The following is a 21,725-nucleotide window of genomic DNA, read 5'->3' on the forward strand; positions in this document are numbered from 1 at the left end:
TTACTTGATCGTTTATTCGTGGTGTCTTCATTTATCCTTCATTTCATTCACATTCAATGACAATTTCTTTTCCTGGCACCAATCATACTATGTCGATTGTGAAATATGAACATCATCTTCTCAACATTGAAATCGGTCGATTTGGGAGCTGGCCGCTAGCCTGAGCAGTGCGCGTTCCCTACACCGGAAGTGACAGTCAAATCGTTGGCGTTCATGAGCACGGCAGGAGTGAACCGGCAAAGACGATACCGGGGGAAGCAGAGCTGCCGGAGAACGGCGAAAGAACATTCATTCCTCGGAATGAAACATATTGATGTTCGTTTGTCATAGTTGTGCTACTATTCACCTGACGGTAATTGCTCTTAATCATGTTTCATCGAATTCGCGGCGTTGTGTAAATCGTTTTTCATAGCGTCTTGTTAGCATTAGCGAAGTTAGCGGAGAAGCGCTAACCAGTGTTGATGTACCATCAGTCGTGGTTAGCCAGCTAACATACAGCATTTCGCCAGCTAAGCTAAATACGTTTCTTCACTTCATAGTTACAAGAAGTATTTGTGGTTTGTTTGGTACGAGAGCGCAGAACAGTACTGTTAACCTTGAATACAAATTCCAAAACAAAATGGTTGGTTAAGTTATCAAAGAATCAGTTGTTCGCTGACGTCGTTAGCGGTGATGTAAGCTAACGTGCTAATGGTTAGCTTACTTTTTAGCTACGCCCATAGGCCTTATATGTCGTGACGTAAAAATAATATCTTGTACATTTTTCTTCTTTTATTGCGTGAATAAACAAATCATGGTGTGAGTCCCCCAGTATTCTGATCAAACTGGCGTTGTCCATTATGTTAGAAATACTCTGAGGAAACTCGGGCCCAAGTTGTCAAGCAACATACGTCCACTGAATTACGGTTTCGTTAATTTTTTTTTGCGTTGTTTTGCTTTTAAGTCAGTTGTGTTATTAAATTTCTATACGGAATATTTTTTGTTCTTCTACAGTTTCTCATTCCGCACACTTGATATCAAGAGCCTGATGTACAAGTGTTGAAGAGCCCTCTCGATATACGAGGAAGAGCGTCCTTTGTGACTATCAGCTCCATTTCCTGGGGAAGAAAAAGTCCGGTGTGTGAGAAGAGTGTGTGACCCGAGTTTGTGAGGAGCTCTCCCTATGTGTGTCACAATGGGGGACATCAGTGACCTGGACCGACAGATAGAGCAGCTCAGACGCTGTGAGCTCATTAAGGAGAATGAAGTCAAAGCACTGTGTGCCAAAGCCAGGTAATGAATGAATTTGGCCTGTAATACAGTACAGACGCAGTCAAACAGAAGTTTGTCATGCTAATGTACAGGAGAGTTTTATCAGGTTTTTTTACTTATCCCACATAAGGCTGACATTATACTAGCGTAAGATATAATAGATATCTTTTTTTTAATTTCAATGCAAAAATAAAAATAAAAAATACGCACTGTACTAATGCAGAAAAAGTCACTGAACACATAAAGTCATATTTATAGTAATAATACGTGTAAATCCTTGTGTTGAAAATCTGATCATAGATCTGTTTTTATAATACCTTTGCTACTTTAATGGTATGGTATGGTACGAATGTGGATATCATATCTGTGTTCATGGTGTCGAAAATAAACAAATACTTTTGGCATCCTTAGGTTTAGATGCTGTCGTTGATCTGCGTAGCAAAAAGCACACTGAGAATACGCTAAAACAGACAATTACAATATGAGTCGGATCCTAATTGCATACTACAGTCTTAACTGTTTGAATATGGTTACATATTACCCATCACTGAATTGTGAGCGGTAATATGTAACCAACAAATGTTTCTAGTTTTTCCTCCCTGAAATGATGTAGAGTAAAGCAGAAATATTCAGTATGATTTTTGTTTAGTGTCATACAAAAACTGTGCTAAAATACCATTTGGTTTATTGTCACTGTGTATTTAAATTGTGTGTTATGCGCTATTGCAGTGTTAATATGGATAGATAGATGGTCATAGTCAAGTATCTTGAAGTGGGATGTTGGGCCATAAATGCCCCTCGGCCTACATGGTGGCTGTAAAAAGTATAAAGAGATACACAGGTACTTGTAAAAAGGTACTTGTAAAATTGACTAGCAGGGTATATACTGCTGTGGTTTAAACACTGCATAATCTGTTGTAGTGTCAGCCTTTACCTCCCTGTTGTACACTGAATTGCAAAGGAAGACAGATGCACCAGAAATGAGAAAAGTGGATTTCCTTAACTCAGTGGTATACAAATTTTTCCTCTGTATCTGAAAGTGTTTTATTTATTTTTAGCTATGTTTCCTTTTGGACCAGCTGTCTTTTTAATACATCAACAAAAAAATCTAACAGGCTTCATTAGAACATGAAATCATAATTAAATGTATTTGTGTGTGTATTTTCAGAGAAATTCTGGTTGAGGAAAGCAACGTCCAGAGAGTAGACTCTCCTGTCACAGTAAGCAACATTTTATATTGGCTCTTGTTTGCTCCGAAATTGACCAAAATTAATTATATGTGGCAATAATGATTTGCCCTGTTTTTTTTTTCTCCCCTTAGGTATGTGGTGATATACATGGTCAATTCTATGACTTGAAAGAGCTCTTTAGAGTAAGTGTCTGTTTCTTATTACACAATGCTCACTGTAGTGGTTGTGGTAATAACATTTTAATTTGTCAGTGTGTTGTATTTTAGTTTTTTTTTTATGGTGCTGGACAGAGTTACATATTCTGTCACATTATCCAAGAGTGATGTGTTGAATGTACAATGCAGAACATGAGCCTTAAAGGAAAATTATTATTTATTTTTTTTAGTTTTTTAGTCTAGTCCTGTTTTCCTAGTGCCTTCCGTCATGATAATTGTGTTTTTAAAATATTGTCCCTGCAGAGGGTGGGATAACTTGTGTACAATCAGCACTGCCCTAAAGTACTTGCATACAGTTCCAAAATGAGTTTAAAACCCCCTTTGCAGATGCACTAACAGCTGTTGGACTTCTGAATTATGTGGGTCTTATCTTTCAGTTTGGGAGGTCTTGAATGATTTTTGTTGTCATGATGATACCCTCATGTGGTTTGAATGTTTGAAATAAAATGTAGCTAACCTTGTTACACTGGGGATGTTCTGGTTGTTTGATGGAATGTGTTGTTCAGCTTATTAGTTTGTGTTGGGGAGCGACTCTGTCAAGCTTGATGCGGGTCCTACCCTGCTGGGGATAGTCGTGGCTTTGTTGTATTTACACAGAATTCACAGTACTTCACTGGTAAACAATTTGTTTTTGATCTTTCCACATGACAGGTTGGTGGTGATGTCCCAGAGACAAATTACCTCTTCATGGGTGACTTTGTGGACAGAGGCTTCTACAGTGTCGAGACTTTCCTTCTTCTGCTAGCTCTCAAGGTATGCATGGATTCTTCTTCATTCTTGTATAAAAGAGATCAGTAGTTCACCAGTTATTAAATTGTCACATTGTTTTTTTTGCCACATAGCAGGACTGTAAGTTTTATTTCCTATTTCCTGAAGTATTATGTTTTTAATCTCTTGAGGCTTTCAGAATATGCACATGGTTTATGACATCCCTGGTCTTTGCATCTGCTGTGCTCCCCAGGTGCGTTATCCAGACAGGATAACCTTGATTCGGGGAAACCACGAGTCTCGGCAAATTACCCAGGTCTACGGCTTCTATGACGAGTGCCTCCGCAAGTATGGCTCAGTTACCGTCTGGAGATACTGCACTGAGATATTTGACTACTTGTCGCTTTCTGCTATCATTGATGGCAAGGTGAGATGCTTTGTCCTGTATTTCCTTGGTTATTGAATACAGTGAAAATGTGCTGGGCCTAAATTCACTGAGACTGCACGTGAATGTTTTCTGTTAAGTTGCTGTTTGAGGAACGTCTCAGTTCCTTAACATTATATAGCAGCATGACTTTCTGTAAGATCCATCAGTTGGTTTGATGCATTCTTCTCTTTGTCCCTCAGATCTTCTGTGTGCATGGTGGCTTGTCTCCATCCATCCAAACTCTGGACCAGATCCGGACCATTGACAGAAAACAGGAAGTGCCCCATGATGGGCCTATGTGTGACCTCCTGTGGTCAGACCCTGAAGGTATACAGGCAACCCGTCAACCTTTGTAAACACTGCATTGTTGCCCCACATACTGATGAATGCTCAAGGAAAGGGAATTAAGCAGCAGTGGCAGAATTTCTGCTGAATATATGTTTTTCACACCTTATGACTGATGCCCTGTTAGAAGCAGATCTTCACCTGACTGATCTTCTCTCCCTCAGACACCACTGGGTGGGGTGTGAGTCCCAGAGGTGCTGGCTACTTGTTTGGGAGCGACGTGGTGGCCCAGTTCAATGCTGCCAATGACATCCACATGATCTGTCGAGCACACCAGCTGGTCATGGAGGGCTACAAGTGGCACTTCAATGAAACGGTGCTAACTGTGTGGTCAGCACCCAACTATTGCTATAGGTAGGCAGAAACAGTAAAAACAACACCTCTGCTCATTCAAAACAATATTTTGATTTTTACAGTGCACACACACATCCTGTGCCAGTTGCACTTTATAAACAGCGACAGCGCAATCTCATCTCATGTTATTTTTTAATTATTTATATTGTTTTGTTTTCATAAAGTTTGCGTAGAAGGGAGCGTATACGTTCTTTTGTGCTTACACAACGTTTATAAATAAGGGTCCTGGTCTTGAAAACAGCCATGACTTTGTTTACCCACTTCATTTTCTGATTCTCCTAACCAGTTCTTTGTCTCTTTCTCTCTCCGGACAATCAGATGTGGCAATGTGGCAGCCATCTTGGAACTGGATGAGCATCTACAGCGGGAGTTCATCATATTTGAGGCAGCACCGCAAGAGACCAGAGGCATCCCCTCCAAGAAGCCAGTAGCCGACTATTTCCTGTGAAGTCTTTGAGCAGACAGCCATGATGTGTTGAAAACTCTGGTACCATTTTTCACCAGCCACCCTCCATCCTGCTGCTGGACAGTTCTGTCAGTCTGAACTCGGAGCAGTTGGACAGAAAACCTGCCAAACCCTGCGAAGCTCCACATAGCTTCGGGCTGAAAAGCTGGAATTTTGCCACACTGCCCAAGCCTGACAGAGCGGTCACTGTGAAAGGGGCAGGGGGCGAGGTGGATACTGGGCCCATGACTGTTGTCACTTCTCTTCAGCTATATAAGATGGTCATTTTCATTCTCCCCTCGGCCTCCTTCCATCTCAGTCTGTTCTCTCTCACTCTCTGTAGATATGACACTCTTCCTGACTGACCTAACCTCCACTACTCTTGTAGTGTTTTTTTTTTTTCTTGACAAACATTGTCATTTAGTTTTAGAAGTATTTGGAAGGAGTTTTTTTTTTTTTCTCAAAAATATGCATATGTGGGAAGTTTCACAAGTTTAACCTTTAAGGAATTCCTTCAGTGCATATGTTGTCTTTGTTTTTGATTTTTGTATAATTGTTGCTGCCATTATTAAATGCAAAATGATCTGTTCCCCCCCACCCTCAGTTTTTGCTTTCATGTTTCTGTTTAACTGTCATGTGTCGTTATTTAACATGCCCAGTGCTGCAGCTCAGCACCATCACAAATAAATAGCAGAAATGTAAAGACTGGCCAACAGGAGTCACAACATTCTCCATTGTTTTCTCTCTTAATTCCTTTTAATCTACAATCCTCTGTAGGTCTGTCATTTTTGATATTGTGAGAATAAAGTTTTTGTATCAATACTGATTTATCTTCCGGTGTGGTTTAATGACATTCATACTTACCGTGGTGACATATCCATGTAGTGCAACGTCACTTATTAAGTAGCTCAGTAAAGTTCAGCCTAAACCTGTGCAGATACAAAACGTTACTACTTGAATAATTAGTGAAAAGCAGCGTGACATGACATGAATAAACAAACTGATGCTGTACTGTCACCAAGATGTTTGCTTATTTCTGCACTGATTTAAAGTATCTGACAAGCTGCCTGCCAGGATTCCTCTTGGTGTGAACACCGTCTCACACTCCAGCCCAGACTGAACTTGACTCATGGTTTATGCCGAACGATTATATAACAGAATGACTAATTTGGGTTGAGATTCTTAAAGATCGCAGGGTTTCAGTAGTCTCACTTTGCTGGTACTTGGCAATCTTACAGATTATTACATGGAGAGAGAAGCCATAGCATCATTTTCCACTGTGAGAAATGGCATCACGTGTGGAATTATTCAAATATTAAGACTGTTATATATAACAAATGCACCCCAAGTGTATAGGAACGTCACTGATCAAAACTAAACTTAAAACGGGAAACACTCTTTGGAAAAGCAAAACTATCAGGTGTGTCAGCTGTAGGCGTGTGTATCTATGTAGTCACTCACACAAGCGGAAAAGTTTCAAGACCAGTTTTTCGGGATAGACCAAAATCATCGGGCCTCCCATTCTCAAGAGCTGCAACCGAACCGGTAGTTAAAAAGAAAAGGACAACACCCGACCGGAAGCACAAAACGCACTCTCTTTACAGGACTTTTTGGCACAGGAGCGGGAACCGTGGGGCTGACACCAACAGGTAGGCTAAATACTGCAGTGCTGCTTCTTGATTTGATTCCTGTTCGGTTTGGGAAATATCACATCGTAAAAAGAAAGGAAAATTCCAAATGAAATCCATAATAGAGAAAATTGAATTGTGCAAGATGAACCTTGCTAGTTAATCGTCCATCTCTTGAGCAATCGGGAAGTCAGTGGTGAACGTTATACGGGCGGCACAGAGCTACCCTACCTGTTCACGACTGTTCGACTGTACGTTTGAAAGTGCAGCGTTTTCCTCCGGTTTTCCGCTTCTTTATACATGCTGTTTTCTCAGTGTTGAAATTGGGCTTGACGTTTGTCAGTCTGAGACGAAGCACCTCTGGCAAATATAACAGTTTACGTTTGTTTGAGTTTCCTCAAAATGGGATCGCTTTAAGTTTGAATACATGTGATGAATCTAAAAGTTGTGGTAAATTCGGCCTACAGAGTTTTTTTTTTTTACAGATGTTTTCTCTTCGTTGCAAACTCTTGCGAAATGTCTTCAGACGTGTTCCTAAAATCCGTTCGTATTTGGTGGGTTTTCACTTCTTCAATTAACAGCCCCATATCTAGACCTGCTTAGTTTTCTGTATTAATATGAATAGCTAATGTTTCACATTTTTCTTATGTTACTCATTAAAGCTCTGTCATTCTTTCTTTCTGCTGAGTCATGTGGACCTGTTCTAATTTTTAGGTGTCATATCAGAGGCTTGCACAAACATGTATTTGTGTGTGTGTGTGTGTATGTATATTCTCCAGGTAAAAGGATGGACACCCAGAGTCATGTTGTGGACAGGTTGCGGTCAGCATTTAGTTCTGGTGTCACAGTACCAGAGCAGTTCCGTCGGACTCAGCTGACCAACCTTATGTCCTTGATCAAAGATAATGAAGAACTGATTTTAAATGCACTGCACAAGGACCTTGCCAAGGTACAACACTGCCCTTGTGCAACACACACTACTTCTTTAACATAAACCACACCCACATATGCAAGGTATTTAAAACTCACTGTGTAATTGCTACAGTCTGCTACAGTTCAGTAATCGCTGATTTCCTTTTATCATTGATATCCTCACACATCAGCCAAAATTTGAGGCCATCCTGTCCGAGGTTGATATAGTGATCAATGAACTGCACTACGCCATCAGCAACTTGTCAAGCTGGATGAAGCTGGAGTATGTCAGCAAAAACCTGGTAGGTTTAACGATGATTTATGAATTCTAGGATTTTTTACTATTGAAACTTAGCCCCTTATTTGGTAACTTCTTTTTGTCTGACCAACAGAACAAGAGGCATTATATATAAAACTATATCGTCCAACTTTTGAAGGACTGATTACTACTCCTCATGATGAGTTAACTGTACTTACATCTAAAAAGACAGGGTTATAAAATGTTTGGTATTTTTAACTTTTGACAGTCGCTCATTTTCTGAAGAGGTAAACGATAGTTAGGAGATAGCCTCGCTGTCTAAGATGGTCAGTGAGGAAGCTAGCACCACCTGTGTGAAAGAGGATGATGTTGATAACAGTGAAGACAGTCTGCATGTGCTCATGTAGGAGAGAGAGAGGGAATGTGTGCATAATTTGATATGAGTAAATCAGCTTTGGGGAGGGCCCATTCATTCCTTTTCATGGGCCCAGACATTTCAATTGGAGGGCTTGTGAGCATGTTGCACTTTCAAATCACTTGTGTTGCTGTGTATTTTGTCAATTTGCAGGCCACAAAGCTAGATGACTGTTTTATACGGAGAGAACCGTTAGGAGTTGTGTTAATCATTGGGGCTTGGAACTATCCTCTTCAGCTCCTTCTCTTACCTTTGGTTGGAGCTATTGCCGCAGGTAACACCCACACTTATATCACCAGAATATACAGTTCAGACTTGTATTAGTATTGTTTTTTTATATTACAATAAATCAAATGAAAAGTTTGTAATGTTATAAAGATCAGTATAGTAAGAACCTCACTCAGAATAAATTAGCAGCTCTGGAGTATCCTCCAGCTCCATGTAGCTTTTTAGCCTCTTTTAGCTTTTTCTTTTGGTTTTACAGATTTGCCTTGTTGACAGCTGTGGCCAGAGGCATGATCTGTTCAGAGTTGCCCAGTCTGGCCCGTACTTGTGAACACGATACACTATATTGCCAAAAGTATTCACTCACCCATTCAAATAATTGAATTCAGGTGTTCCAATCTCGTCCATGGCCACAGGTGTATAAAATCAAGCACCTAGCCATGCAGACTGCTTCTACAAACATTTGTGAAAGAAGGGGCTGCTCTCAGGAGCTCAGTGAATTCCAGCGTGGTACTGCGATAGGATGCCACCTGTGCAACAAGTCCAGTCGTGAAATTTCCTCGCTACTAAATATTCCACATCAACTGTCAGCGGTATCATAACAAAGTGGAGGCGACTGGAAATGACAGCACCTCAGTCACGAAGTGGTAGGCCACGTAAAACGACAGAGCGGGGTCAGCGGATGCTGAGGCGCATAGTGCGCAGAGGTCGGCAACTTTCTGCAGTCACTCGCTACAGACCTCCAAACTTCATGTGGCCTTCGGATTAGGCATCCAAGCCATACATCACCAAGTGCAATGCAAAGTGTCGGATGCAGAGGTGTAAAGCACGCCACCACTGGACAGTACTTGTCTGACTGCATTGTGCCAAGTGTGAAGATTGATTGAGGGGTGATTATGGAGTGGGGTTGTTTCTCAGGAGCTGGGCTTGGCCCTTTAGTTCCAATGAAAGGAGCTCTGAATGCTTCAGCATACCAAGAGATTTTGGACAATTCCATGCTCCCAACTTCATGGGAACAGTTCAGGGATGGCCCCTTCCTGTTCCAACATGACTGTGCACCAGTGCACAAAGCAAGGTTTATAAAGACAGGGATGAGCGAGTTTGGTGTGGAAGAACTTGACTGGCCTGCACAGAGTCCTGACCTCAATCGATAGAACAGAACACCTTTGGGATGAAATAGAGCGAAGACTGTGAGCCAGGCCTTCTTGTCAAAACATCAGTGTCTGACCTCAAAAGTGCACTTCTGGAGAAATGGTAAAAAAATTCCCACAAACACACTCCTAAGCCTTGTGGAAAGCCTTCCCAGAAGAGTTGAAGCTGTTATAGCTGCAAAGGGTGGACTGATGTCATATTAAACCCTGTGGATTAAGAATGAGTTTTCACTTAAGTTCATATGTGGGCAAAGGCAGGTGAGCGAATACTTTTGGCAATATAGTGTATTTCAGAAAAATGGTGAGGGAATTTCTTAAACTGTGGCACAAACATCCACTTCAAGCTTCAAGCAGTAGAAATGCAGAGGACACACTTTAAGTCCGGGAGTTCATAAGCCTCACAGCCTCTGGGAAAAAGCTGCACTTCAGCCTTGTCGTTCTGGCTTTGAGGTTGCGCAGCCTTCTGCCTGAGGGGAGAGGCGTGAACAGTCTGTGTGTCGGATGGGTGGGGTCGCTGTGGCCTCACGAAACATGTCATTGGCCACAGAATTCATATGTTAATTTAACACAAATGTCTGATAGGATAAAAGAGAGGTTTCCTCTGGCCTGAACAAATTAAGGATAATGAAGTGATATCACTTTAAATCCAAAAGGTCAGCTTCACTGTCACATCATAGTGTTCAAAAACACTTTTCTATCCGCTATTCGACACCCAAACTCAGTAGCAGAAGGGCAGATTGTGACCTTATTTCACATTTAGTCACACACTGAATTGATGACATTGTTCCCCTTGAAACTGCTGACTGTGTAAATCTGCTGTGCTGTTGGGGTGAACATGTGAATGAAGCATTCACTTTTAGAATAACAGCCTCTCAGTGAAGACAGCACGTTTCTCGCTGGAATCACACGTGTTAATGCTAACATTTCGTTTTATAATATTATTAATAATATAATATTAATAACATAACTATAGTAATTATGATGGTAATCCATATCTGTGAAAAAAGCTATTATCAAATTATATGAAAGTCATGGAATGTCTGATGTCAGCATATTGAATGTACATTTTCAGATTCTTCTGTGTGCTTTTTGTTTTTCATGAATTGAATCTCCAGCAACATTTGATGCAAGAAGAATTCCCTTAAACTCAGTTGCAGTTCATGGCTGTCTCCACAAAGCCTTGCTGTTGGTATTCTGAGTGAATAAACATGCCCTTTATAACAAAGCAGGGTTAGAGATCTAAGGAGCAACATTTAAGCCTAAAACAGCAATAAATGAGCACAAAAATGTGCAAATATAACTTGTTTGTATCTTTGCCCAGGAAACTGTGTGGTCATCAAGCCTTCAGAAGTCAGCGCTGCAACAGACAGTCTGCTAGCAGAGCTCATCCCTAAATATTTGTCTCAGGTAAAACAGGTTTTGAGGTTAAAAAAAAACAATATGCATGCATATGTATGTGTTAAGCTAGAGTTTGACACAGTGAAGCTGTCACGTACAGTAAGATGGGACTGTCATTGTGGCAGGACTGTTACGCAGTAGTCCGCGGTGGAGCAGAGGAGACCAAGGCTCTTCTGCAGAATCGCTTTGACCATATCTTCTACACAGGTAAAAGCTTACACAGTGGATCAGATCACCACATGTGCCCAACGAGGTGTTTTTATGTCAGGAATTAATGGCCCACCAACTAACCAAAAATGACCATCAATTCATATTCTTTTGCATGCATTTTAAAGCGTTTCATAAAGCCGTAACTCTGTTTACCTGGTAATGACTAATACTTGGAACAATATTTACATGGAAGCTTTGTTTATTACTCCAGTAAATAGGATGAACCTCAGATACGACTTGGCAAAGTGATATTTCAAACACGTTTTTTGGTTCAGAAGCAGGAGTTAAGAATCCTTTCCCTTCTGACTTTTCAGTTCTGTCTTTTAGGTTCTCAGACTGTGGCGCGCAGCATCCTGCAGGCAGCCTCTGTGCACTTGACCCCAGTGACCTTGGAGCTGGGTGGCAAGTGTCCATGCATCATATATGGACGGGTGGACATTACAGCCGCTGTTCACCGCTTGGTGTGGGCCAAGTTTTTTAATGCTGGCCAGAGTTGTGTGGCTCCAGATTATGTGCTGTGCACGCCGGGCACCCGGGACGCCCTGCTGCCTGCACTGCGCCAGACCTTCCAAGATTTCTACAGCAAAGAGCCTCAGACGAGTCCTGACTTCTCCCGTATCGTGTCGCCCCGACACTGGACTCGACTAATGGAACTACTCGGGAGGTCCAGTGGCAAAGTTGTTGTGGGAGGAGAGAGCAATCAGGAGGACAAATACATTGGTGAGCTTAAGAAGATTCTCCTTTTTTAAGAAGACTGCGATATTCCTTCTTCCCAGTGTTACACAGTCTCAATTAAAGGACTGAAAGGCCTGAGGAAAACAGACAAACATTTATTTGTGTTCTCCAAAAATAATGAGTAGGAAAAAAAGGGGGGAAAAATATCATGTTGTAACCACTTTTCCCCAAAATAAAACCTTACAGTCTACTTCAGTATCAATAATCAGACAAATGTATTATCTTACATTAAAACAGCATCAGGAAATTCAGCTAAGAATGCATCTATGATTATTTTACCTTCAGGTGAACAGTGAACAGTTCACTCATGTCTCACCTTTCTACATTACTGACAAACTGATCTCATGTCTTCATGGAGGGTAATGGACCGGCTTACAGTTGTTTTAAAGGGACAGTTCAAACCAAAATCAAAAAATATATATTTTAGAGATATCAGCTGAAGAGACAACTGCCTTATCTTGAATATAAAAGAGCTAGATGAATGAACTCAACAGCAGTGTCTCTTTCCAGAAATCATGATCCAGTTACTCAAGATAATCCTTAGACCTTGTTGTGGGCAGTTTCACATATGAACCATTTTATTTTTATGATAAAGTTGGTTTAATGAGTTATTTGATGGTATGAAAAGAAAGTGAAACATCATCATTGTCAGCAGGTGCACGTACAGGAATTTAATCCTGCATCTCCGCCGGCCGATCACTACTGCACAGACAGGCTCTAAATGACGTCACTAGTGTAGCAGCACTCGTATCCAGGATATGTGGTCATTCATCTTTAGGTATGCCAGTGGGTGACACTGAAAGAAAAGTTCCAAGATGAAACTCCCCAGTATCTGGTCTGTGGATTTTGTTGAGTAGCCGGTTCTTGGAAAGGGATCCCGCTGTTGAGTTTTTCCAGATTTATTTCATTAGCGTAACACAAGTAAAGTGCAATCTAGTTCTGTTATATTCAAGAGAAGGCAGACATCTCTATAGCTGGTATCTCCAAAACTATAGTTATTCAGTAATAAAATGAATCCTCAAAAATACAACTTGCCTAATAGTTGTGCATACAATGTGGTGGCTCTATGGAAATTATTTCTTCACACAGTAGTACAAATTATGTTTACTGTCACTGTACTCTCTTCAGCTCCCACAGTGGTGGTGGATGTGGCTGAAGACGACGCACTCATGCAGGAGGAGATTTTTGGCCCCATCCTGCCCATCCTCACTGTCGACTCTCTGGATGAAGGCATCAAGTTCATCAACCGCAAGGAAAAGCCACTGGCCCTCTACGTTTTCTCAGATGAATCCTCTGTAAGAACACGGAACTCTGCAGCCTCACACATTACACCAGTATACGTATTGTCTTATGTTGTTCTTCCTTTCTAAAGGTGATAAACACAGTGCTGGAAAAGACCAGCAGTGGAGGATTCTGCTCTAATGATGGAATTATCCATATGAGCCTACCAACCCTTCCTTTTGGAGGTGTAGGTAGGTGTGAACCCGTGATAATACAGCTCACATTTTATATTAAGTCCTGGTTATTCCATTATAATAAAGTGAAAGAAAAATTGCAATAATAGTTGAGAGCATGAAAAAGTCAGGCTTCAGAAAAACCCACTTTGAAGATATATGTTTAATGTACCTGAATTGCTGTATAAGACTGGAAGTGGAAAGAAAGTTACGTGAAATTGTTATAGTGCGTGCACAGGAAGCATTTAGCTACTCTGTATTGAAGGAAAATGCATTAAAAGCTGAAGGCCACAGGACCTGATAAGGCTGTAATTAACGTGAGGAGGAAAAAAGTGTTTTTTTCTGGGAAAGCCACATTTGGCTTAACATGTGATTTTGTTTATTCAACATTGTCCACATAGCTGACTCACAGATATGAGAAAGAGAAAGACAGAAAATTTATTCCACAGACATTTGGCTTTAGATCAGTTCTGTATAGTTTAGCTGGAATTGTGGTTCCCAGTCACTTGGATTATACTGGCCCCTTCTGGTATGAATGAGGACGGTGTCTGCTCTTTAAAGATGAGTTGCAAAACTTCACCCATACACAAATATTGAGTCTGACTATTTCAGGAAACTTAACTGGCAGAGAAGAGTGTTTCTTCCATATAAATTGATTGGAAAAACTGTAGTGAAACTGTTCTCTATTTGTTTTTATGGATGAATAAACATTTCTCTATTGTAGTGCAATGACGTAATGCCACTTTGAAACTTGAAAATCATGTCAGTTTGACTCGTGGTTTGGTTTTTACCACTCCTATCAGGTGCCAGTGGTTTTGGCAGGTACCACGGCCGCTGGGGCTTTGAGACCTTCAGCCACCAGAGGGCCTGCATGCTGCGTGGCTGGGCTTTGGAGAGACTCAACGGTCTGCGCTACCCACCTTACCGAGAAGATAAACTGAGCTGGCTGCGCTGGACCGCCTCACCAAAAAGCAGCTGCTCAATCATGTGATGAGAGGTAAGGTGTGTGTGTGTGTGTGTGTGTGATAGAGAGTGACAGTAAAGCTTTATTTGTTTTAAATCTGTTGAGAAGGCTGTTTGTGTGCATTAACATACTGGGTGCTGTTGCCCTGTTTTGTGCATTTTTCATCATGCAGGTTGATCTCCCAAGGCAGACTTCTACAACATTAAAAATGCTTTTGTATCTGCTGTGTTTTTAGAAGATATCCTATTTTCTCCTGCCTGTGAGAAAAATCCTTTTCCTTTTCTCTATGACTTCTTTGTAGGCACATATTTCACTTTCAGAGTTCATGTATTCTTGTGAGTATAACAGATTATGGACAGACAGACAAGTCTGTTATTTTATTGACTAAACTTTGTCTGAACAGACTCAAATAAATAAATATTAAATATAAATTATTAAATAAGAAACTGCTTATCTTTATCCTCTTACACAGAAATCTTTATGTGGTGAGAACGATGTTTGAATGTTTGGAATAACATCATTGTTTTGGAAATGTTTTGTATTGTTTTGATCGATTCATGTATTTTCTCTTTCATGTTGAGGGGTATTTAGACGTGTATTTAGACGTGTTCGTGACTGTATTTTAATTTTTTCCATTTGTTATGAAATTCTTTAAATAAATTTGATATTTTACAAACCTTTTTTTGAAAGTTGCTTCTCTCACAGCCCTTACAAGACAGTACATATTTATTTACAAGATGTGTAATGCTAAGGCATTACAAGGTAGGTATTAAGGTAGTATTGTTCTGTGTATTAACTGGAAAATATGTGATTCACAAAAAACATCCTTTTCATTGGTAGTTTTCCCACTAATACACATAATACAAGACAGACAACACTGACATAAACAATCATGTAAAACGATATTGCAATAAGAAACGTGTTTGTGTGTGTTATTAATTCCAAATGACAGATTTACAGTACAGTTCAATTGTATTATTATTTGAATTGTAATTCAAAATTAGATTCACGGTTGACCATCTCTACGGTGACATTTAAAGAGTTTCCTTCCAACCATCCATCAATCCTTTTTCTTCCGCTTTATCCAAGACCGCGTCGCGGGGGCAGCAGCTTGAGCAGGGATGTTCAGACTTCCCTCTCCCTGGACTCTTCCTCCAGCTCGTCCGGGTAGACCCCAAGGCGAGGAAGCTGTGTTAGTAACATGCTTTAATGGGACATAAATGTGTGCAGAAGGAGATTTTTCATTTCGTTTTTTCGTTTCGTTTCTTCGTTTGTTTTATTTATATTATTTGTTTGTTCTATTTATATTATTTGTTTGTTTTATTTATATTATTTGTTTTGTTTATATTATTCATTTGTTTTATTTTTCTTTATTTTTCTTTTTTTCTTGCCTTTAAAATTCTGTTTCCCCCCCCAAAAATACCCCTGGCTTTATGACACCCCCCACCCACCTCTCCTTGGCCCCTTACCCCCCTCTTTTTTTCTTTTTTTTAACTTTTTTTCTTGCCTTTAAAGTTTTTGCTTTCCCCCCAAAATACCCCTGGCTTCATGAAACCCCCTTTTTCTTTATTTACTTTTCTTCTTGCCTTTAAAATTCTGTTTTTGTTTGTTTGTTTTATTTATATTATTTGTTTGTTTTATTTTTCTTCATTTTTCTTTTTTTCTTGCCTTTAAAATTCTGCCCCCCCCCCCCCCCCCCCCCCCCAAAAAAAAAATACCCCTGGCTTCATGACAACCCCCCACCCACTTCTCCTTGACCCCTTACCCCCCTCTTTTTTCTTTTTTTTTTTTACTTTTTTCCTGCCTTTAAAATTTTTTCCCCCTTGAATTTTCTGTTTTCTTTAGCCTTTTTTTGGCTTTTTTTGTTTAAAAATTGTGCATTTACCCCTTTTTCCACCTCTGAAGTTTTTTTCTCCTTTTTTCCTTAGCGTTAGAATTCTGTTTTTCCCTTCTAAAATAGCCCTGGCTTCATGACCCCTCCCCACCCCTGTTCCTGGCCCCTGACGTGGTTCCTAATCTGAACCCCACCCCTCCTTGAATTTTATTATTTATTTTTTGTATTTATTTTATTATGATTTTTTTATCCTTTTATTGGGCTTTTTTCCCTTCTAAAATACCTCAAAATGTTAAAATACAATTTTCATTCCATCCACCTTTTTGTGTTGCTGAGTAGATAATTTTTTTCTTCTTTTTTTTAATTCTGTGATTTTGTTGGAATGGGTGGGAGATGTAATTGCTGCTTGGTGAGCTTGGTTTCTTCAGGGTTGTGACTGGGCAATGGTGGATTTGCAATGGGCGGGAGGAGAGGTGGCTTTGGATTTATTTTGCCTCTCTCCATTGCAAGTCGGGTTTGTTGGTTAATTTTTGTCAGGTTTCTGCGTCGCTGCATGGCGGTTGTGACTGTGTGACTCCCGCCACAGGTCCGTCCCACAGACGGTTGACTAGCCCTCACGGTGTTGCTTGTCTGGGGCTCCTTTCTACTGCCAGAGTTGGCTACCTCAGAGTTATGGTGCTTAGGTCTGCAGATGTATTTGACAACAGGTCTATTACATGACAGGCAGTGAAATCTGTCCACGAGATGTTTTTTCAGACCAGCAGCATCGTTAAGTTCGGGTGGTTCCTGAGCCCGCAGTTTCTCCTGGATATCCTTCCAGTGGATTTCCAATTGTTTTTTAAAAACTGTGTCTAACTCAATCCTGTCCAACTTTGAGTCCATTTCATTGGAAATTTTCTCAATGATTTTGTGCCAGTCCTGCTCATGGCAAGTCACCCTGGTCAGCAGTTCATGAAACAAGGTGTTGAGTTTCTCTGTCACAATATCAAACTGCTGACAGTTCACTTTACCTTCTAAATCAATTTCTGTATCATATTTGTCAGCTTTCTTCTCTTCCAGTTTCTTTATTCTTTTAAATAATTCCTGGATCTGGTTCTGATTTTGATCTGGTAGTGATCCATCTGTTGTTCTCTCCTCAGGTAAAGCCTTTTTAGATGTCTGCTGCTTCGTGGCTTTTTCCAATTTCTGGACAGACCCCATGAGGAAGTTTAATTGTTGCCTTAACTCATGAGAGATTTTGCTGTCCCTGTTTTTGTTGTCAGTTGTCAGGCTGTCTATCAAAGTTCTCTGCTCTTTGAGTTGATCCATTATGTCAGTTGATGTATCCTGTAGAGCACTGTTAGTAATGAGCTCTCTGACGTCTGTCACACAAGCTTCCAACTTGCAGAACCTCTCTTCCACGTTGCTTGGGACATCTGTCATTGAAACAGGTGTAGAAACTGAGGAAGAACTAGGAGCTGGCAGCTCGTTCCTCATGTTGTCTATCTGACAGCGGAGTTCCTGAATCTCTTCCTTCAAATTGTTATTTTGTTGGCGGAGTTTCTCAAACTCTTTTTTGTGGTAGCACTGCTTAATCTCCTCCTTCTTGTTGGATTTTCTGAGGCCAAGCTCTTTAGTCTCATCCCTCATACTGACATTGTCCCTGCGGAGCTCCTCAATCTCATCCCTCATACTGAAATTGTCCCCGCGGAGCTCTTTAATCTCATCCCTCATACTGAAATTGTCCCCGCGGAGCTCTTTAATCTCATCCCTCATACTGAAATTGTCCCCGCGGAGCTCTTTAATCTCATCCCTCATACTGAAATTGTCCCCGCGGAGCTCTTTAATCTCATCCCTCATACTGAAATTGTCCCCGCGGAGCTCTTTAATCTCATCCCTCATACTGAAATTGTCCCCGCGGAGCTCTTTAATCTCATCCCTCATACTGAAATTGTCCCCGCGGAGCTCTTTAATCTCATCCCTCATACTGAAATTGTCCCCGCGGAGCTCCTCAATCTCATCCTTCATAGCACAATTTTCTTGGCAAAGCTTCTTAATTTCATCCATACAATCATTGTTTTGGTAGAGCTTCTTCATCTCATCCTCCATGTTGTCTTTCTGGGGTTCATTCTCATCCTTCATACTTTTGATCTGTTGTCGGAGTTCATTCATTTCTTCCTGGAGTTTATCATTTTTTTTGTGGAGCTCCTGCATGAGCATCAGGTCCTTTGACGTTCCATCCTGGCAGTATTGGATGGGGGGCTGGTTGCTCTCCTGGCTGGCTGGTGCCTGTGGCATATCCAGCCTCTTCAAGATTGCTTCATACAGGTCATCAGTGGAAGACTTGTGTCTCTTCAATATGTCACGGAAGTCTGTTTCCATCATTTTGGTTTACGTGCAAGAACAACTGCTAACTGTGTTAACGGACGTTTCACCGATAGTGAAACTAAGTTGGATAAGCTGAAAATTTCATTTATAGATGAACAGATCAAAGCCTGCTCACATCAAAGGCTGCTGTGACATCATTTGGCTTTAAACATACACATTCTAAAGGAGTTTTATCAATTCTTTTTTGGCCCCACCCTCCTTGGTTACTGTTGCTATGTATCAGAATCAGAATTCCTTTATGGGAAGCTTTATTGTTTCTAATCCTATTTGCTGCAGTGATTGTAAAATTTGATCAATAGGCAGGTAATGTTTACCTATAAAATGCATAAGATACATTTTTGATGTCATCTGTATTAGCATGTGCTAATTTACTCTTATTTGTGATTTTTAAATATTTTTTTCATTTTTCACTATTTTGTAATTGTTTCTGTAATCCTTTCTGTAATTCTTGTCATTTTTGTTGTCCTTTTTAAAAAACAAAATGTTACACTGCTGAAGAATGTAGAGGGACAACTCTTGCTTCTTTTTCTTGACATACATGTGTGCAGTACTGATCAGGTGGGATGTACGGATCAGGCAGCGACATGGCGTCTTCCTGTTACCTTCAAAAGAAGACCTTCCTTTTTTTAACTGTAATGCTCATATTCCCTACTGAGCTGCTGTATTTCACAATAGTATATGACAGCATTTTAGCCATGAGCACATTTCACTAGTATGTATTATAGCTTTTCGATGAAAGTGATGAAAAATGAAAGTGACATATTTTGTCATTGGAGGGAACTCACTCCAACGAAATTTGTGCTCTGCATTTAACCCACCCAAGTGACGTGCACACACACACAGCAAACCCGGGGCAGTGGGCGACCGCGTGCAGCGCCCGGGGAGCAGTGGGGGTTAGGTACCTTGCTCAAGGGTACCTCAGCCATGGACACCGGTACGGGGAATTGAACCAGCGATCCACCGGTTACGGGTGGTCCCTAACCACTGATCCACGACTGCCCCAGTCAGTGCTCTAGCTTGAGTTTAATACTCTTCACTTCTTTTTTTCTTCTGAACCCCAAACACATTTCCTTGCATATTTCAAACTCAGACCCCTCTGAAATGAACTGAACCGAGACTTTCTTTCCACTGTTTTTCAGGCTTTTAGGTATGCTGTGTGTAGATCATAACATTGTGCTTGAAAAAACTAAATAGAAACATGGCTGGAAAAGAAGTTTCTTCTACCTGCAGCTCCTTCGTAGACTTAGACTGTTTGGCGTCAGGCGTAAAATCATGTTGATTTTCCATAATGCCACCTTTGATAGCCTTTTGAGATATGGTTCGGCACAATCTCCATCCAAAATTTATGGACTGATTTATAGACTGATGAAATCTGCTATGATGGTGAGAGGTCAAAAAGACCTCCCTTCTCTCCAGTTTGTCTTCTATAGGGTCGTTCTTCACCAGGCGTATAAAATCCTCAGTGATCCTTCTCTCATTCGGCCTTCTGGGAGACGACATAGAGCAAGCAAACACAAAACTAACCATTACAAGCTCTCTTTTCTCCCACTATCCGTCACTCTTCTGAACATTCAGTCTAAATAACTCCTCCTATGCAACTATGTAACACAATTAATATATGTTCACTTATCTTCATGACCAGTCTCTTATTTATTATTATTATTATTTTTTATTTTTTTTATTTTTACTGAAACTCGCTTTTACCGATTGTTTTTTTTATGTACTGTTTTTACCTCAGGGTTTTACCTGTTCTTAAATTAAACCTATTTGTCCATTTTACCCTGCTTGATGTACAGAATGCACTCTGCACTTTATTTTTCTTGTGCAACTCGACTGTGCAATATTATGGATCATCCCCGCTGTGAACTGTTGCATTTTACTGATTCTATCTCGTTGTTGTTTCTTTATCTATTGTTTTTACCTTAAGGGTTTTACCGGTTCTTAACTAAACCTATTTGTCCATTTTCTATTGCTTGATGTACAAGAGTGCACTTTTGCATTTTTATTTTTTTTTTATTATATTCTTGTGAAACTCGACTGTGCAATACTATGGACCATGTCCGTTGCTGAACTGTTGCATTTTACGAATTCTATGTTGTTGTTTTCTTGTGCCGCGACCTGTATCACTACTGACCAAGGCAAGTTACCTTACCTTACTTTATCTTACTTTACTTTTTGTATTCATACAAAATCTGAACAATTTCTGTTTTGTTTTTCTTATGTCTGTGAGCTAATCTAACTACATACCACTGCAATATGGGTCAAGCAAATCTTGCAGCTGCCATCTTGTTCCAAGTGATAGTTACCCATAATCCAAAGCAGTCAAGGTCTGAGATTTCCAGTTAAGTATATATTTTGTGTATGTGTGTGTGTGTGTGTGTGTGTGTGTGTGTGTATGGTGTGAACAGAAAGAGGACTGAGACCTCAACAGACCTGAAGGGGAGCAGAAAGAGGACTGAGCACTCTTTCAAATGAATTGTGAAAGCAATGTGAAAAGCAAAGAAAAAAAGTCTCTTTTCTGTTGGTTCACCTTTTGGTCCTTTTTAAAGGACTGAGTTAGTCCTCATTTAAAAAGGACTATATGTGAACCCCATGTCAAGTTTGACATATGAGACAGGGCATGCAGCAGATGGAGAGTGACTAGAGAGCCTGCTAGATTTATAGTTAGTGTGAATTTGGAGTTCACTAGCTCAATTAAGACACTGTGCACAACGCTAACAGTAAATTATCAACAAATGTATCAATATTCAGTGTATGGATTCAGAATATGGATCTTCAAAGTGAAAATAAGCTTTTCCTGGATATTTTGAGTTGAGTAAGATAATATGTGAACATCAGAATGCATTTCAGTGAACCCAGTTTTACCAAAGAGCACACATATTTCAAGGTAGAAGAAAAAACTTAGAATTCTTTATTAAACTTTGTGTGTGTGTGTGTGTGTACACACATTTCCTCACATACAGAACCTCGCCATACATTTCAGGACAACAGTGAAAACGATTTCTACCTGTGTGTTGTGGTGAGGCAGTGGTGCTGTGTAAACACTGACAGTGGTGCAAACTGTACAAACAAAATATAGCTTGTGCATTTGAAGACGTTTTGGCAGCGCCTGTCATCGCTGATGAGATTTCTGCAAGATTATATTCAGGCACACTATGCAGGATTTGTAGGTTGCTATTTGTAAAGACACCATTTAAAAGTGCACCACCACATGCTTCTGGTGGATCATAAGTTATGT

The 21,725-nt window shown here is 40.4% G+C and overlaps 2 protein-coding genes across 3 annotated transcripts; both read left to right on the forward strand.

Moving 5' to 3' along the window:
* The first annotated feature begins 166 nt into the window (after positions 1-166).
* Positions 167-5,761, forward strand: LOC124072834 (serine/threonine-protein phosphatase 4 catalytic subunit B). The gene is made up of 9 exons (XM_046414545.1): positions 167-352; positions 994-1,272; positions 2,420-2,471; positions 2,573-2,623; positions 3,308-3,409; positions 3,618-3,791; positions 3,992-4,118; positions 4,301-4,490; positions 4,809-5,761. Exons 2-9 carry the CDS (start codon positions 1,163-1,165, stop codon positions 4,936-4,938), a joined length of 936 nt encoding a protein of 311 aa, XP_046270501.1. The 5' UTR covers positions 167-352; positions 994-1,162; the 3' UTR covers positions 4,939-5,761.
* Positions 5,762-6,427: 666 nt separating this feature from the next.
* On the forward strand, positions 6,428-14,963 carry aldh3b1 (aldehyde dehydrogenase 3 family, member B1). Of its 2 annotated transcripts, XM_046414543.1 has the most exons (12): positions 6,516-6,584; positions 7,049-7,117; positions 7,343-7,512; positions 7,667-7,777; positions 8,303-8,423; positions 10,847-10,932; positions 11,049-11,130; positions 11,461-11,853; positions 12,997-13,163; positions 13,241-13,340; positions 14,126-14,319; positions 14,459-14,963. In XM_046414543.1, the coding sequence occupies exons 3-11, from the start codon at positions 7,351-7,353 to the stop codon at positions 14,311-14,313; spliced, it is 1,410 nt and encodes a 469-aa protein (XP_046270499.1). In that variant the 5' UTR covers positions 6,516-6,584; positions 7,049-7,117; positions 7,343-7,350; the 3' UTR covers positions 14,314-14,319; positions 14,459-14,963. The 2 variants fall into 2 exon arrangements, with proteins under 2 accessions (XP_046270498.1, XP_046270499.1); XM_046414542.1 differs by lacking the exon at positions 7,049-7,117 and having other exon boundaries at positions 6,428-6,584.
* Positions 14,964-21,725: the final 6,762 nt, after the last annotated feature.

Source organism: Scatophagus argus, chromosome 16 (assembly GCF_020382885.2).
Source record: "Scatophagus argus isolate fScaArg1 chromosome 16, fScaArg1.pri, whole genome shotgun sequence".
Lineage (NCBI taxonomy): Eukaryota > Metazoa > Chordata > Actinopteri > Scatophagidae > Scatophagus > Scatophagus argus.

Bases quoted from the DNA above. Each gene is read 5' to 3' on its own strand.
- aldh3b1 (XM_046414542.1), top strand. From the start codon at position 7,351: ATGGACACCCAGAGTCATGTTGTGGACAGGTTGCGGTCAGCATTTAGT. The intron at 7,513-7,666 runs GTACAACACTGC...CTCACACATCAG, and splicing joins TGCACAAGGACCTTGCCAAG to CCAAAATTTGAGGCCATCCT. The intron at 11,854-12,996 runs GTGAGCTTAAGA...TACTCTCTTCAG, and splicing joins TCAGGAGGACAAATACATTG to CTCCCACAGTGGTGGTGGAT.
- LOC124072834 (XM_046414545.1), top strand. From the start codon at position 1,163: ATGTGTGTCACAATGGGGGACATCAGTGACCTGGACCGACAGATAGAG. The intron at 3,792-3,991 runs GTGAGATGCTTT...TTTGTCCCTCAG, and splicing joins CTGCTATCATTGATGGCAAG to ATCTTCTGTGTGCATGGTGG. The intron at 4,491-4,808 runs GTAGGCAGAAAC...CCGGACAATCAG, and splicing joins GCACCCAACTATTGCTATAG to ATGTGGCAATGTGGCAGCCA.